Source organism: Malus sylvestris, chromosome 2, assembly GCF_916048215.2.
Source record: "Malus sylvestris chromosome 2, drMalSylv7.2, whole genome shotgun sequence".
NCBI classification, from domain to species: Eukaryota; Viridiplantae; Streptophyta; class Magnoliopsida; order Rosales; family Rosaceae; genus Malus; species Malus sylvestris.
The window spans coordinates 10,259,120-10,275,775 of record NC_062261.1 but is presented as its reverse complement, the minus strand read 5'-3'; the positions used below and the strand labels follow the sequence as shown (position 1 = coordinate 10,275,775).

Sequence of the window (16,656 nt, the reverse complement as noted above, 5' to 3'; positions counted from 1 at the left end):
CTTACTAAGTCAAGTACGTTTTGCGACACCATGTGTCTAAGTAGGTCCAAGTGAGGCATCCAAACTAAGAAATCCTCAAGTGGAATTTTATTTCAAATGAGCCCCGATACACAGAAGTACCTTAGCCACGTCAACTCAATGTTGTCCAATCGGGAACGCTCAGGTGTGACGCATAAGGTTTAACTCTCACAACTCAAATTCCACAAATTACAAACCCTAAACCAAACGAGTAGAGAACCCACAACAAACAGAGAAGGTTCTCCCAAATTGTTCTCCAACTCACAAATTTCTTCTCACCAAATTGCCAAACAAATGAGCCATGAGTTTGCCACGCACTCATGATTCCAAAAGATGACCTGCACCCCGAAACCCAATTAGAGAAAACGCTCTAAAGCAATGGTGACGACACCATAAACTAAACCCTAATCAAATAGGTAATTAACAAAATCTCTCCACCAAACAGGGAATCCAACCAAGAAGTCAAATTCAAACCCAAATAGGACACCAATACGAAATAGGTAACATAAACTTAATTTATGCATCATCCTAATTTTGAGCAGCAAATCTCAACCAAAAAAAAGGTCGTACCCAGTGCACAAGGCTCCCGCTTTACGCAGGGTCTGGGAGAGGTGAATGTCGGCTAGCCTTACCCCCATTTATGGAGAGGCTGCTCCCAAGTCTCGAACCCGAGACCTACCGCTCATGGGCGAAGGCATTAGCAAATCTCAACAACTTCAAGAAAAATTTGACAAAACGCTCAACTCATCAGAAAGCAAAAACAACATATAAGAAATCGGGGAGTGCAAAATGAAACTATTTACCGATTATTTACCAAAGAATATTGAAAAGAACGAAAAAAGGACAAAAATATGAATTTTGCCTAATTGAATGCTTCCTTGATCCAACTTACAATGTAATGACTTTGCCTTATCTTTCACATCTTTATCACATTTCTTAAAATTACAACAGCTTGAAAAGAATGAAACCTTTCCCAGTTTTCCCCTATTGGGACTCGTCATCGTTAACTATAGAACAAGTTTACTTTAAGATACGGAGTACAGCGAGACCGACAGCAGATATCGATACCAGAGAACCTATGCAGTATTTTATGACATCGTATTTTGCTGCTTCCACCTGAGCCCTTAAAGCATGAATTTCCTGATAGTATTAAGCATTAGTAAAACGTATTGTATGGTGCGCTCCTAGTTCAAATCGAAAAAGTAGTCAGCCAATTCTTACCCGATCAAGTTTGTTGGTGAGGTTATTGGTTTCAGCATTCTGATTTGATAGCTCTTCTCGTATCCTCCTGTACTCATTAACCAAAAGAATGAACAAGGCGAGTCAATTTCATAACTCAAACAGAGACTTTGATGAACTCAGAGAATACTATGTTTTATTTAACGTATTCACTTACCCTCTTTCCAGGTTCAAGTCCAACCGCTGTCCTGCAGTAACTTTGTCGATTTCATACCTGCATCACAATGAAAACATTTGCACTGTGATGACGATTATAGAAAGCAAACACATATCCACATGGAAACAGACAGGAAATGACAGTAAAGTAACTGCATTCATCAGACCTCAATTCACTCCGCATCTTCTCTATATCATTCCGAAGTTTTTCAGTCTCGTGTTGCAACAAAGAAAAATGGTGTCCCTGCATAACATATTCTTTCAGAGAACCAATGGCAGCTATTTAGTGTGACTGAAAATTAGATACGACATTCATGTCTGCTGATGTTAACGGGATCTTGGAGACAACATCATCAGTTGAAACCCAAAATGCAGTCCAATTAGAAAACCATCAATGATTTGGCGACTTTTATACACAGGACAAACGCAGATAAAAACCAATTACAAAGCTTATTATATAAACGTCAATCAGGCATAAAGTTTGCATACAAACAAAACAGTAAATAGATTTGAACAGCAACTAGAACAGAATCATCCACAAATCGACATATCAGGAAAAAAAAAAATTCGACAACTAAACACAAACCACGATCTCATGGTAATGACTAACGGAAAGAGCTGTTAAGTACCTGCGCACTTTGAATTTCGGATTTGAATTTGGACAAGTTGGATTCTTGGATCATCTCCGTCTATAAACAATTACGCAGAACATACATTCAGATACAACCATCATAATTCGATGAACGACAACATACACAGACGTAATCACTAAACGGGAAAATTAGAGTACACATGAAAGCTCCTTACTTTCTGCATCTCTCCTTTTGTAACAAATGAATGAGACACATTTTCCAAGCTGTCATTCAAAACTTCAGTAATGGCAGATGTTATCGCCTCGGCGTGCTTCGAGGGCACGCCTTGTCCCTCTAATCTCCTAACCTAAACACAATGCAGCATATTATTAGCAACAATTACAACCTCTCTAATATCACTGTAAATTTGTCATCGTTTGATTTTGCATATTCATGCAATTTTCAAAAATTCAAATTGTCATTCTCAAGAGAAAGCGATTCGATTACTTACCAACGCTAATGTATCGACAAGAAACAACCGCTTTCCATTTGATTTGACCAGCTGAGAAGTCAGCCTGCAATCCAAATGCCTGTACTCCAACGACGGAGACACCGCTCTCGAGCCACCACCGGCCCCTCCGAAACCGGATAATCCGATCCCCGACCCGGTCCCCAGTTGGGCAACCCGTCTGCAAGCCGCGGCAGCGGCCATTCGAATTCGATTTCCGCACCTGATTCCCAATGCTAACTTCAATCTCAATCCTTCAATCGGTTGGTTGCCGAGAATCTGCACGCACGGAAGAGAAATGTTGACCGTTTGGTTACCGAGAAAACGCGAGAAAACGATAGAAAACAGTAAAAGTTTGAAAATTCAATCCGATCCAGTACGTACCTGTATCCGGAAAGCTACGAGCCGGAGAGCTAAGAGCAAATATATGCTATTTTTCCAGCTGAGAAATCCTGCAGGATTGGATTGGATAGGATAGGATTGTTGTCCCTTGTCCGTCTCGGAATTCGCAAAATATAAGTACAGGGAGGATCCTGTTGATTTCGCGGTTTGCTTTGTCTCCTCCTCTGGTTAAATTAGCTTCCGTGCCAAACAGGGCGCAGACTATTTCTATTTTTCGGAAGCTGCTAATTGTGTTTGTACGGTCGTAAGCATGATTCTTAATTAAGTGCTTAATCCTTCTTAATTAAGTGTTTAATCGTGTCTGCGATAAGCCAGCCCAGAGCTGTATGCAGGTCGATTTGGTCGCCCTGGTGCTGCTTACTGATAGATTATCAGAGTGGTTTAGTGAAAGAGGAATCTCCATTAACCCGAATGGTTAATGAGCTAATTTCATGACAGACGCTTTAGCTTCACATGAGCATTCATCGATTGTAATCGTGTTTGGGAGCACTTGCATTATCAGTTGTTTCAATGTTTAATTTCGATTGTCTTGCATAAAATCACTTATAAAGAAGCACATTACAAGCGCTACTCTCTATAAGTGATTCTAACCTCCCCGAAATAGGCTCTAATTATCTCGGTTAACTTTTCATTTAACTTTCATACAAGTGTCTCTCTTATTAATCCGCTCACATAATCTGAACCAGAAAAATCTTGTATACAACCGATGCATATAACTCCTCTTACACAGTTACGCTAAAGCGCTCACATATTAGTCACATGACGAGTTTTAGGAGAGGAAAGTTATCTACAAGGTTGTATACAAGAATCGAAGCGTAAAAGTAGTGTATACAACGATTGTCAGAAATAATAATGTCATTAGAAAATAGCACAATCTCTTACTTCCCTCCACAACCAAATAAATAATAATCACCATAGATTAGTTATTAAACAGTTGCAAGATAAATAAGAAGCCCTCTTAAGCCTATAGCAGTTGCACTAACATTCTATTGCTCAAAATGTGGATGGAGTGCAGAGGCGTTATAAACAGCACAAAAACCACGACGAATCGAAGACGAAGAGAGCAGATATGGAATCAAACCGAAGCCTGCTTCTCGAGTTATTTTCTTCATTCATCTGGATTTTGCAACAAGCGATCTTTACTTTGGTCGCCCTCTGTACTGGTATAGAAAATCATCGACACTTCCTTTTATGTAGTTCCCAACTTTACGTATGTTCTTAGTCACCCCTGAAGCAACAAGATCTGCGTTTCTTGTAAACCTACACATTCGTTAACAAACACCAGATAACCCGTTACAAATGAGGCGTAACGTTCAGAAAACTAGGAGATTGTTCACTTTAACAGTCTAATCTTATGCTTGCCTGTTGAAGAAAAGACTTCCTGCAGACTGAGTCGGTTGCTGCCTCTGAGTCTGAGGGACTTCACGAACTTCTAAAAGGTAATCGCAAGGGATAAATAAAGCCGACATTAAATGATAAATTTAACATTTCATCTTAACATTAGAGCACAAGAATTTTTCGAAATCATTTCGAGAAACCAAACACTAGTTTATATATCTAAGATTCTTAACCAATGTGAAAGTCTGTTCAACCGAAGTAACTCATTCGACCCCACTATCTAAGTGCTAGTTTTCCAGGAAAATCTTGACTACATTGGAGGCGAACTATTGTAAGCAACACCTAAGGAGAAATAAAAGGGAAAAAAAGACGGGTAAACAAAAATTCATTTCCCTACCCTGTTTATGATGGACATGGGCAGAAACAGGAGCAGCAGCGGGTGTCTTTTGAACCATTCTTTTGCCAACCAAAAGCTGCATTAACTCATGTCAGTCAGAATGCTTAAAAAAGATTAATGTAGGGTGAAGCATTTTATGTAGAAATTTCATGTGTCGAGAAAGTCAGTTTCTGCATAGACTTAATTACTTCCAGTTTTCTAAGCACTAAACACATTGATCCAACTCCAATTTGCACCAGAAGCTCACAAGTCGGATCATCTAATGAACGGTTCATAGCTTGTTATCATGCAATATGTTTAGATCTTGTAAACACGATCTGCCGAGATCTCATTAGTTAAACTCTAAAGCCATGGCTTGTTTGGTGTCTGGGATTGGATTAGGTTTGATACTGTACTATATTTAAGGTATACTGAAAGAATAAATGAAAAAATTGCGTCCAACTTTTAAAGATAGAAGATATATAACTCATCAAGGATACTTATCCCTTGCAATCACCCCAAAATTTTAGGATTACAAGGATAACCTCCTTCATGTCTACTCCTCTCAAAATGAAAAATCATTAGCCTCTATCTTCAAATGAATTATAAGAGTTATCCATTCTGGTCCGGTCCTAGGCACCAAACGAGCCCTAAAATTAATAGCTAATCCAATTAATATAAAAGAAACCCGAAAAGGGACTTGCACAGCTCCATGCATTTAAGCAATAAGTTAAGGTCAATAATCAAGCACACGAACCCCCCACATCTCATATTAACACATAATACAATGTTTTAATCTGTGTGTTTTTGTGTGTGAGGGCTTAGGAAAGAGAGGAGAGATTTTAAACCTCGAGACCGTAGCAAACAGGCAATTCTGGTTGTTCCTTTCCAGAATGGTCTTTCGTAATTCGATCCAAGTACAGCGAGTAACCAGCACAAGCATAACGAAATTCAGTAAGATGTCGATCATCTTTAGAAGCTTTCGTCTCAGTTTCTGAAACTATTGACTGAGGCACTGGTCACCAAAGCCTACATATTAGTAACTAGTCCAATACAACTTTGATAAACGAATTTCAACTCACAAAAAGAAGAATAAACACCAAACCAACAATCTCAACTACAAAATAAGGCGGCTATAAATTCCAATCACAAAAATGGCGGAGAAAGATCAACCCTTTCTGGGAAATGGAAAAATAAATCAGACTGCAGCTCAAAGATGATGACTTGGTTAATTTCCTAAGCAAAATTATCATCAATTAATCTCAAATTTAAGGCGAAATGATAAAATGACAAAAAGAAAAGAACTTCCGTAATAAATCCAAGCAAACACAAAATCAGAATTCAGATTTTAGAAATTGAAACCGTAAAACTCAAAATCCAAAAGAAAGAGAACCAAAAGTTGCGCAATTGATAAGATTTCTGGTGATACAATAGGTCCGATGGTGAAGAAACTAATGTTTTCGTATAAACTTTCTCGAGAACCAAACAGAAAATAGCAAAGATAAGAGAAAGGGGAGAGATGAAACCTTCGGGGATGGAGCGAGGAACGCCGACGCAGAGAGGATTGTAAGCCTTGGATTTGAGGGCGGATGAATAATAGAGTGTTCCTTTGCATGATCTGCCTTTTTGGGAGGCTTTTGATTGGTCCCGGAGCTCGTCTTTGCTGTTGTTGTTCGTATCCATGGCAGCCGTCGCCGTTGTCGTCGTCGTCGTCACTGTGTCATCTGCGACTGTCTTCTTCTCGTTGTGTCGCGGTCGCTCTCTCGTTCGTGTACCACCATTTTGCTCGGGTGCCCCCACACATGGTTTTTTACTCGCACGGAATGCTCTCTCGCTTACGAATTTACCGGACTATTTTTTATTTAAATTTTTTTTTATGATTAAAGTTGAGCCTTAGATTTAATTTATAAGTGATGAGTCTTAGATTTAATTTTCGTCAAATGAAAATTTGAATCATATCATTATGGAAAACATCTCTTAGGGCATCTCCAACTAAAATTTAGGTTTTAATCCAGATATAGATTTTATCCTCCAACACTTATACTTAACTTTTTAACCCGAGATTATTAAAATATGCTTAACTTTTTAACCCAAGATCATATTAAAATATGAATTAAGTATAATTTGTTTGTTAAAGAATGAATCTAAGATAAATTTTTTTTCTTAAAGTAACTTTTAAAAAAAATTATGTAGACTACCCTAATTTAATTTTATGAACATTTTAACCCAAAAATATTTAGATTCTGATAAATATTGAAAAAATCATTAAATCAACACCATCAAACTCATGGAAACAAATATGAAACACATGAAAGAAATTTTTTTTATATTTATTTTAGCCCTTAGATTTAAATTTAGACCATTAGATTTTTATTTTTTATTTTTTACTGTTGGATTTGATCATATTAGATCTTAGTTATTAGATTCAATAGATTTATAAATATAAAACTTAAAAAAATACACATATATGGTGAGCCAGTCCACTAACCCAAAGGAAATTCTAGCCTAAATTTGCCTCGAAAATGAGTTTTGGGTTAAAACTCATATTTGGCCCAAGAGTTGGAGCAAATTGAGATAGGTTTAGAACCTAAAATTTGAGTTTTACTCTAAAGGTTTGAGTAAGTCTTATTATAGATACTACCGTTTGTTTTAAAAAATAAATAATAAATAAAAAAGTTGAGCTTGAGTAATGAGCATTCCCTTAAAATTATTCCAAAAAAAAAAAAAAAAGTTGAGCTTGAGCATTCCTTCAAAAGAGTACCCAACACAACCGAGGTTAGTTAAATTTGTTAAAATTATGAGATACTCACTTATGCGTATAATCTTTTTTTTCGTAATTGAGATGAATTTAATATAAAATAGTTTATTATTTATCAAAATGAGCTCAAGGAAAAGTTCACCCGGGATTGCATTCAGCTCATTTAGTCACTATTTTACACTTTGTCAGATGATAAATGTACAAATGTGAAAGTTATTCATGTGTATCAACCTTCCGGCCAATTGACTCCATATGTTTCACTCCGGTGGCCAGCAATGTAAGTTGACATTGCTAAATGACCCACATTTTATGTATGATGGAATGGAGTCGACATCTAAGAAAAATTTAGGATTCCTTTGGCGGAGGCTCTTAAATAACTGAAATCACTTTCAAGCGATTGAGGTGTTTTTTGCTAAAAGCACCTGTGATATGCTTCTTGCTGGAAGCACTTAATTTGGATTTTTACCAAAGTTTGGTTCCAAAACACTTTCATTCGTTTAAAAAGGAAGAAAAGAAAACACAAGGGAATTTACTTGTTTGGGTTGGTAAAACGTAAAAGGTCCATTGTGGACGTCAGATATTACATGAAACATGGAATGAATACCACAAATAATATGGTACACTCCAAAATTATGCTAAACCTATCCCCCAAAAATAATAATTATTCACTTAAGCCACTTGGACGGCTTACGTAAGTTACGTTTACAGGTTAAATTACAGCAATTGGCAACAAGGAGCCTCCTAATTACGAGCAATGATTACATAATTAAATGTGTCTAATCTTCTTGTTTGAGAATTGAGACCCAAAAATCAGGGGTGCAGATAAACACAGGATGCTCCCTTCTTGCAGTGCCCGCTATCGTAATATTTACAAACCCGCTGCCCTTTGGGAGGAGGCCTCAACGAACTTCCATTTCCATTGCCATTTCCATGCATCGTCTGCCTGTTCCATCCAAACCTACCCCTACCCATACCTAAATCCCTATTCTGGAAACCACGATCTCTTGGACCCAAGAATCTTTCTCCGCCGCCGCCGTACCTTGGTTGGCTTTCCCACATTCTCCCGGCGGGCAACTGATGACCTGGATGTATGCTCGTGTTTCCGTGCGGTATCCCCTGACCATCTCCCCAACCCAGGTTTACACTTCTTTGGTCTGGTCCTCCCCGTCCCATGTTTGCATTTATCGGAACTGGCTGAACTGCTTCCCAACTCCTTCCTGTGCTTTCTGACCTACTGTTCCAATGATTGTTGATGTCCGATGGTGCAGTGGTTCGCATCTCTGTACCTGCCTCAAATTGGTTAACTGAAAGATCACTGTACTTTCTGTCTCCCTCCATTTCGGGGCTTGTGGACGAATGTACACCAGATCTGTTTTTTAGATCAAGAGCATTTCCCTGACATGCCCCAACTGGTTCGTCCGTCACCATGGAAACCTGTAAATTAGCAGTGGAGCTCAAATCAAGTGCATTTCCCTGACATACCCCAAGTGGTTCATCCATTGCCATGGAAACCCGTAAATCACCAGTGGAGCTCAAAGCATCACCTTTTCCAGGGTCGGGTGCTGGGCTGAATCCATCTACAGAACTGAAACTATCATTTTTTGAACCCTCTGTAAAGTCCCCTTGACAATTCATGATTGAAGTCGGGGTAGCCAAGCTGCTGAGAGTCTCCATTGCTTCAACTTCAGCCAGAAGATCTGAAACTGATTCATCAGGTAAAGTACAAAATTCAGTTGGTTCCGTAAACTGATTCATCTCGCTTGGTTTAAAAGAAGATGCAGAGACAAGACTGGATTCCCATTCCTCAATAGAAGATGGTTTGGCCCAGTCATCATCTACTTCCGGAAGTGGTGCCCCACCACCCACTAAACTAGAAGAGGTGCTCCAGCTATGGCCAGCATCCTGAACAGGAACATTTGAAGGCACAGACTGTCTATTTTCAGCTGCCTGACCTTGTAAGTCTCCATTGCTTGGTTTTGGAGTGGGACCGGGCATATCTGAAAAATTATTTTCCTTCTGATCTTGTTCGGGAATCTCCAGTGATTTAATCAAAGGAACAAGATCCGAGTTGGAATGATGGCCATTTGAAGGACTGCTTACAGGTGGAGGCCTCCAGTTTTGCCCGGAAGATTGACCTGAATGGCCCTCACTATCAGATCGGCTCTCATTATGCTGTCCATTTGTAATTTGAGCCTGAGCAGCCTGTTGGGGATCCAAATTTCCATTCTTCTGATCAGAGTTAATTTCCTCTCCTCTACTCTCCCCTTCTTGATGCGACAAAGTTTCAGATGGTTTCACAGGAAATGCAGGAGAAGGTTGTGAACTACTTTCTTGGGGTTGATTGGGCGAAGAATTATCATCCTTCAATTGATCCAGGCCTTGCAAAATGATTCCAGTTTGTTCATCACTAGAATTGACAACATCAGCAGGTGCAGTGCTCCTTAAAAGTTCACTGTTGCCACTATTTTGCAAACTTTGGCCATCCTGCTTCGTGTTCCAGCTCTCTTCAACCTGTTTACCATCTATTGGAGTTGTGTTCATACTCTTGTTCCTTCCATCATCCTGACCATTGTTTCTATCATCCGAGCCAGCTGTAAATTCCTGAGAAAGTAACGGGCTGTCATGTGGCAATAATGGTTGTTTATACTGTCCATTCAATGCATCGGCCAAAAGGATGGAGTTGTCTGGATTCTCATCTATCTTCCATATTCTATGATCAAGAGGGAAGTGCCCAGCTGTATTCCATTTACGCAACAGCATGAGTGTAAATGGTCCTTGAACTTTTCCAGTTGGGTCCTGGTAATGCCATATAATGTCTGTCTCAAAATCATCAACAGAATGGTTCGCACTCGTCACTATAGAAGAGGGCAACGATGAATTTTCTGATGCAACCTCAGAAGGTGTATTGGATTCAACTGCTGATTGATTATTCCCATCAAAAGCCACCAAACCAGTGAGATTGACCTGGCTCCTTGTCGTATTGCATCCATTTATTCCAAATGTTGCTCTACCCGGATTTTTCGGTGCCTTACTTCTAGAATTGCTTGAAGTATCGCCTTCCCTTGGTTGAGAGAAAGGTGCCCTTCCCTTTCTACCAGATCTCCTTGGTCTGACCTTGGCATCTGCATACACATCAGCGCAATTAACACCAAATTAACATTTCCAAAAGAAGCCTTGAAAAAGATAAATGGATAAGATGTTATTCCATGTCTATTAAATCAATGTAAGGGACCTTGTTTCTTATCGAATGCTCCAGCACTGCCTTCGGACTCACAACTTGGATCCATACCAGGATCAGGGCGTACTTCAGGAATTTCACGCAGTCTGCGCTGACGTTCCTCTAGCGAGTTCAGAAGCTGTAGTTTGTCCACACATTGTCTAAGCGTAAACTATGGTCAAGGAAAACTTGATATTCTTAGACCAAAATACCTCTGCCACAAGACAATATGAAGAATAGAGTACACGGGTACCCATGAAACCGCCTCTCGTACTAAGTAATGTGCTACAAGTAATCAATGAGTAAACAGAGAGTGCAACTGGAATAATCCACAACAATGTGCAAGAAATGTCATTAAAGAAACTAAAAACATAGAATAATCAACAAAAAAGGATATTCCTTTCTGCGTCCTTTTTCACTTGCTCGATCACGAAGCTGACTAATCAGTAATACCTCTGCTTCCAGACACTAGTTTAAAAAACAAGACCACGGTCAACCAAAAAGCAATATCAGACATAGCATTTGACGATTTATTTAGGAGAAACAATAAAAGCCAACGAATATACTTAAATGGGGCAGTAATAACTATTAACTAAAACGGGAAAAGAAAGATCATCTAAAGTCCTTCCATAAAAACACAAATGTATCCTCTTCTTGCCTCAGAATTACAAGTAACGGAACTTACATCATTTACTCTAATTGCATGAAGGGCCATTGCTTTCTCCTGAATCTCACCCTGCAACACCAAGCATAAATATTCCTTTGTTAAAGGAGTTGCAAATATCTTGAACATCACATATTGTACATAACATGCAAACCTACCAGAGTCAACTGTTTGCTGAGCCCACACCTTATACTTTGACGTAATCGTTTGCATTCATCCTGTAAAATAAGTAAAATGTCACAATTGAGTAAGAGGGGGATGAAGGGGAATAAATATCTGAACACGAGCAACACACTTCAACAGACAGTCTTGTGACCGATAAAAACTGTATATGAAAAGCTAGCATGCCTTAGTCAATGTGTATTTTTGGTTATATCATTATTTCCATGTCTAGAAAGGACTGAAAATAGTGTGGATATAGGTTTCAAGTCAGTCATTAATGGTGAGGGCAAACGCTCCCCCAGCACCCTTTCGTATTAAAGTCCACATAACTGAAGACAGGCAGGTACAAATAAACAATTAGGCTCCAAGAGCTTTCATTATTGATATCTATACTAATGCACACTTATTTTTTAACCGTCAGTTCCAAAAGAATTCTTACCGAAAAAAAAATTATAGCATGTGTAGATAAGTTATATCAAGGAACCCCGGGAGGAGGAGAGTAGGCGATAAGTTCACTGACCTGGGAGAACTCCTGATTAGAGATCTCGTCAATTGATATAACCTCTTTCTTTTTTAAGTTCAAGATCTCAAGCTTAACATCAGTTGTTTTTGTGCCAACTTTATAAGGTTGAGCAACCTTGCTGGTACCTGCAGAAAAAGATGTCATCAATACAAATTTTGCACGACCTATTGTGAAAATATAAGAAATAACTTAGAACATTGGTTGTGTAAACTAGTACCTGTGACTTGGACAAGCCTATAAATATCTTCCTTTTGGTCACCAGTAGGAATTCTTATTCGCACAATTGAACCAACCACCTTTTCATGCAATTTGTCAACATCTTCAATAAGCTTCTCCACCCAGTTACGCCGCAAGTAAATCAGATTAATGTTGTGAAGATCAATAGCGGCGAATCCATCAGGATTGGTCGGTGGTCCTTTCTCATCTACCCTTTTGCGTGTTTTACGCCTCTTATCATTACCCATCATCATTTGATTATCATAGTTCCCATCAATCTCCATTTGGCTGCCAACAGTATTATCAACTCCAGGGCTAATAATGTTATCTGCCTTGGAACTTTCCTTAATGAGGAAGTGAAATTCAAGAAGCTTTAACATTTCAAAGTGACCCACACATTCTTTCCCAAAAAGATTTATGAGTCTTGAATCGCAAATAATTTGGCATTTCTGGCGAGGATCGTGAAGATTGTTTTTCTTTATGTACTCGAACAAAAGTGCCTGGACATCAAACTGCGATAGCACAGATGTATCACCATTTCTCAAATAAGCAACAAACTCCAAGAGCTCCTTTGACGCCCAAACTGTGTCTTCAACACTCAAATCCTTGTCCAAAGTTCTGGGCTTTTTATTACTTCTTTTTGAATGTGTAGCTTCCGGATCTGCACAACAGTTGACTGCACCTGAATTTGTTTTATTACCATCATATAGTTCAGTTGAAGAATCCCCCTTACCAACCATAACGGCAGCTTCATTCCATGGATTTTTAGCTTTAAAAAGATCGTCCGAAGTTAAGGATAGTTTCCTTTTCAAAAGAATCCAGTAAACCTTGAAGAGATACTCCCAGCTGCTCTTGTCATCAAAATCAACTTGAGCCTGCAGAAAATTTAAATGAGAAAGGGAAATGGTAAAAATTGCAAAACCCAGATGGAAGTTTGTAAAAATAAATAAAAAACTAAACAGATAATTCGTTTCCTAACAAACTCTATCAGAGTGAAACGTAATGGAATACCACTTTTATTACAGCGTCGGGCTTTAAAGAAGGACATAAAACAAAAACATAAAGCATTCTTGATATAAAAGAGTTATATGCTGTTCTTAATCAATCTAATCCCTCTCCAAATTCAACAAAGCTGAGAATCCTTAATTCGTAGGTAAAAACTACATGACTGTAAGTAAATAAATACACCAAAGTGTGTTCAAGCATACCCCTTCCTTATTTTCTTGCACATTCTCAATTAGCATGATAGTTCTCATACATGTTCCGCAAAATCCTTTATTTCCTCGTACACATTGATAATCCGCGCCTTTAGTGCATCTTTTGCACAGAGAATATGTACAAGTATAGCACCAATAATGGGCAGCCTTCTGACAACTGCTACATATATGCCAACCTGACATGCATAATATCCAAAACACCGAAACGTGAACAAAGCACACAACTATCATAACTCAACTTGCGATGGATATAAGTTATAACAAATTAGTAGGTTAACATAGTGCAACATACCACAATTCCATTTGGCTTTCGATTTAAAGAAGGCCTCGTCCCGCTTGATGCATGATGGATGGTATGCCTTAGGGCACCCCCTAACAAGTAACAATCCACAAACAAGGCTTAATTAAGCAATGCAAATAAGCAACAACAACATTCACTAAATTTCGCAAAACAAAACATAAAATCGACTCGAACTGTCCGTTGGATTGCCAATAAGGAAATGAAATAACCCAAATCAGCTAAATTAAGTAAAAACTCTCAGCTTTTCTAGCATGGACTAATCAAAATTGGACTGAATTTGACCAAGCTGCGACCGCGAAGAACCGGATTCTCACCTGCGATCACAAAGCACGAGGCTTCCACCGTCGAAGCAAATGAAGCAAACGTCTTCTTCTTCGTCCTGCATCTTGCTCACCGCCGTCGCCTTGGCATGCCCGCTGGGCGGCCGGCCCCGCCTCCGCTTCCCCAAGTTCTTACCCGCCTCCTCTTTGACCACCACCATCTGCCCCGCCTTCCCAACAACCATCCCCCCGCCGATCGTTTCGCATTGATCGGCCGCCATGCAGTCCTTCACCGCCGGCATCGACCGGTCAAACACCTCCTGCGATTGCGGCGGTTCTCCTCCTCCGCCTCCGTCTTCTTGCATACTGGGTCCATAAAAGGCCGAGGCGAGCTGAGCTTGCTCAAGCTCCATACAAACTACAATTGAAGCAAAAGAATTGAACGGATTTGTAGAGAGAGAGAGATTGAAAACCCTAGGAGTTGGAACTACAATTATGAGAAGCTAAAGCTAAAGCGGCAGCGGCAGCAGCGCACATGGAACACCGGGTGCGGATGGGACAGGGCATTATCTGGTCGGTTTTTGGTCCGTGTGAGTGAATGGGCGGCCACACACGGCGCTGTCGACAGGCGGACACCTGGGAGGAGATTGGGTGGAAGAAAGAGAGAGGGAGAAAAAAACGGAGGAGAGAGAGAGAGAGGGGGGTCGTTGTTGGGGTAGGCAGGGAAGGAAGTGGGCTTTCACACCAAGGACGGTTGGCTGGGTGGAAGGGAAAGGGAGGGGGCGGGCGGGGGAAATTACCTTTTTGCCTCTTGAGGGGGTCAAAACGCGGCTCTTGTGAGTCCGTTTATCATATTCCTTCTCTGATCTCGAGCACCACGTGGTGAGTGGGCACCCAGAAAAGGTAATCGCATGTGGGGCCGCCTTGAATTTTTGTTCAACCCTTTAAACATTACGATACTCACTTTGTCACTTCTACCGCTTTCGTTCGCTTCCTGACCCCTTTGATTTTCATCTTCTTATTGTCCACCAAGTATTTTCGTGTCGTAGTTAACTGTATTTGAAGACGCAATATCGCTTGTATTTCGACAATATATCCGCATTTAAAGAAAATGTGAGTATCTAGAACCTGATATTTTTCTTTACCCTTAACTTATTTGTTGTAAGTCTGTGCAACAGAATCGCAATGAAAATATGTCGATTAGGTAACAAAGTGATCGTAAATGTATGTTGTGTCGTCATGATGTAAATTGAACTTGAAATCACCTTCAACTCAGTATAGAAAACTACCACAAAATTTAAAGTTAGTAGAAAAACTTTTATTACATTCGAAAGTGTCCAAAGTGCCAATTTTAAAGAGGCAAACGTCGTATTTGAAATACGTGATTTACACATGACAGTCACACGGGTTTACTTCTGCTACATTGACACCAATTATGTTAGTCATTGTCTTTTTCTTGATTTGAGAGTGGTTAGGTAATACTTTTGTTTGTTTTACTTGATTTATATAGTTGAAGATTATTTGTTAGATATATCTTCATGTAATTCAATACATAACAAGAGATGTGTGTTGGTGCCAACTGATCAGCCTTATCAGAAACTTACTGCTTATAGTGCCCATTACTTTTATCAGTGGAACTTTTTTTCTTTCAATTTTTTAAATATTTTTTGTATTACTACTCATAACAATCCGTGTTTAATAAATAGGGTATATGTTTCAAGATTTTGTATTAATTTCTAATTACTTACTTAGGGTATGGTCCCCCTATCCATTCTCTTTAAATATTGTAACAAAAAATGGTAACACAGTATTTGTCATTTAGTATTATTGTCCAGTAGTATTCCTTTTTACTTGTAAGGAAGAGGTTCTAGATTTGATTCTCGTCAAAGGTAAATTTCAACCACATTATTGTTAGCTCATTGTAAGATTAAGCACATCATCTCTCATTTAATATAGATAATATCGTTTATTCCAAACAAAAAAAAAACACAGTACTTATCACATCACAGACATGCTCCGTCGTAACACGATATTGTCCACTTTGGGCCACACCCTCACAGTTTTATTTCTGGGAACTCATGAGCAACTTCTCAGTAGGTCACCCATCCTGGGATTGCTCTTGCCCAAACTCGCTTAACTTCGGAGTTCTGATGGAATCTAAAACCAGTGAGTTCTCAAAAGGCCTTGTGTTATATAGACGTGAGCATGTACATATAAGGCACATCATCACATCTCCGTTGGTCGATGTGGAATGTTACAATCCACCTCCTTGGGGGCTCGACGTCCTCATCAGCACATTCGCACCACATGGTATAGTGGCTCTGATACCATTTTGTCACATCCCAGTCTTGCTCCGCCGGAGCACGATATTGTCCACTTTAGGCCCCGACCACGCCCTCACGGTTTTGTCATGATGTAAATTAAACTTGAAATCACCTTCACCCAAGTGTAGAAAACTACCACAAAATTTAAAGTTAGTAGAAAAACTTTTATTACATTCGAAAGTGTACGAAGTGCCAATTTTAAAGAGGCAAACGTTGGATTTGAAATACGTAATTTGCACGTAACGGTCACACACGTTTACTTCTGCTACGTTGACACCAATTATGTTAGTCATTGTCTTTTTCTTGATTTGAGAGTGGTTAGGTAATACTTTTGTTTGTTTTACTTGATTTATATAGTTGAAGATTATTTGTTAGAGATATCTTCATGTAATTCAATACATAACA

General features: G+C 39.3%; 3 protein-coding genes across 5 annotated transcripts; all 3 read right to left on the bottom strand.

The window, feature by feature from the left end:
- Positions 1–859: 859 nt before the first annotated feature.
- LOC126584877 (protein FMP32, mitochondrial-like) lies at positions 860–3,340 on the bottom strand. Its single transcript, XM_050249250.1, has 8 exons — positions 2,878–3,340; positions 2,497–2,772; positions 2,221–2,352; positions 2,043–2,102; positions 1,581–1,657; positions 1,415–1,471; positions 1,240–1,306; positions 860–1,158 (listed from the first exon to the last, which is right to left on the bottom strand). The coding sequence occupies exons 2-8, from the start codon at positions 2,695–2,697 to the stop codon at positions 1,039–1,041; spliced, it is 714 nt and encodes a 237-aa protein (XP_050105207.1). The 5' UTR covers positions 2,698–2,772; positions 2,878–3,340; the 3' UTR covers positions 860–1,038.
- A 392-nt stretch (positions 3,341–3,732) lies between these two features.
- LOC126584885 (uncharacterized) lies at positions 3,733–6,433 on the bottom strand. 2 transcript variants are annotated; one of them, XM_050249267.1, is made up of 5 exons: positions 6,136–6,433; positions 5,458–5,624; positions 4,631–4,706; positions 4,258–4,324; positions 3,733–4,155 (listed from the first exon to the last, which is right to left on the bottom strand). In XM_050249267.1, the coding sequence occupies exons 1-5, from the start codon at positions 6,290–6,292 to the stop codon at positions 4,035–4,037; spliced, it is 588 nt and encodes a 195-aa protein (XP_050105224.1). In that variant the 5' UTR covers positions 6,293–6,433; the 3' UTR covers positions 3,733–4,034. The 2 variants fall into 2 exon arrangements, with proteins under 2 accessions (XP_050105224.1, XP_050105219.1); XM_050249262.1 differs by having other exon boundaries at positions 4,258–4,327; positions 6,136–6,431.
- A 1,462-nt stretch (positions 6,434–7,895) lies between these two features.
- Positions 7,896–14,685, bottom strand: LOC126584806 (zinc finger CCCH domain-containing protein 44-like). 2 transcript variants are annotated; one of them, XM_050249167.1, is made up of 11 exons: positions 13,982–14,685; positions 13,659–13,738; positions 13,358–13,542; positions 12,883–13,024; positions 12,151–12,810; positions 11,931–12,058; positions 11,407–11,466; positions 11,270–11,320; positions 10,982–11,052; positions 10,600–10,751; positions 7,896–10,489 (listed from the first exon to the last, which is right to left on the bottom strand). In XM_050249167.1, exons 1-11 carry the CDS (start codon positions 14,338–14,340, stop codon positions 8,178–8,180), a joined length of 4,200 nt encoding a protein of 1,399 aa, XP_050105124.1. In that variant the 5' UTR covers positions 14,341–14,685; the 3' UTR covers positions 7,896–8,177. The 2 variants fall into 2 exon arrangements, with proteins under 2 accessions (XP_050105124.1, XP_050105116.1); XM_050249159.1 differs by having other exon boundaries at positions 12,151–13,024.
- Positions 14,686–16,656: the final 1,971 nt, after the last annotated feature.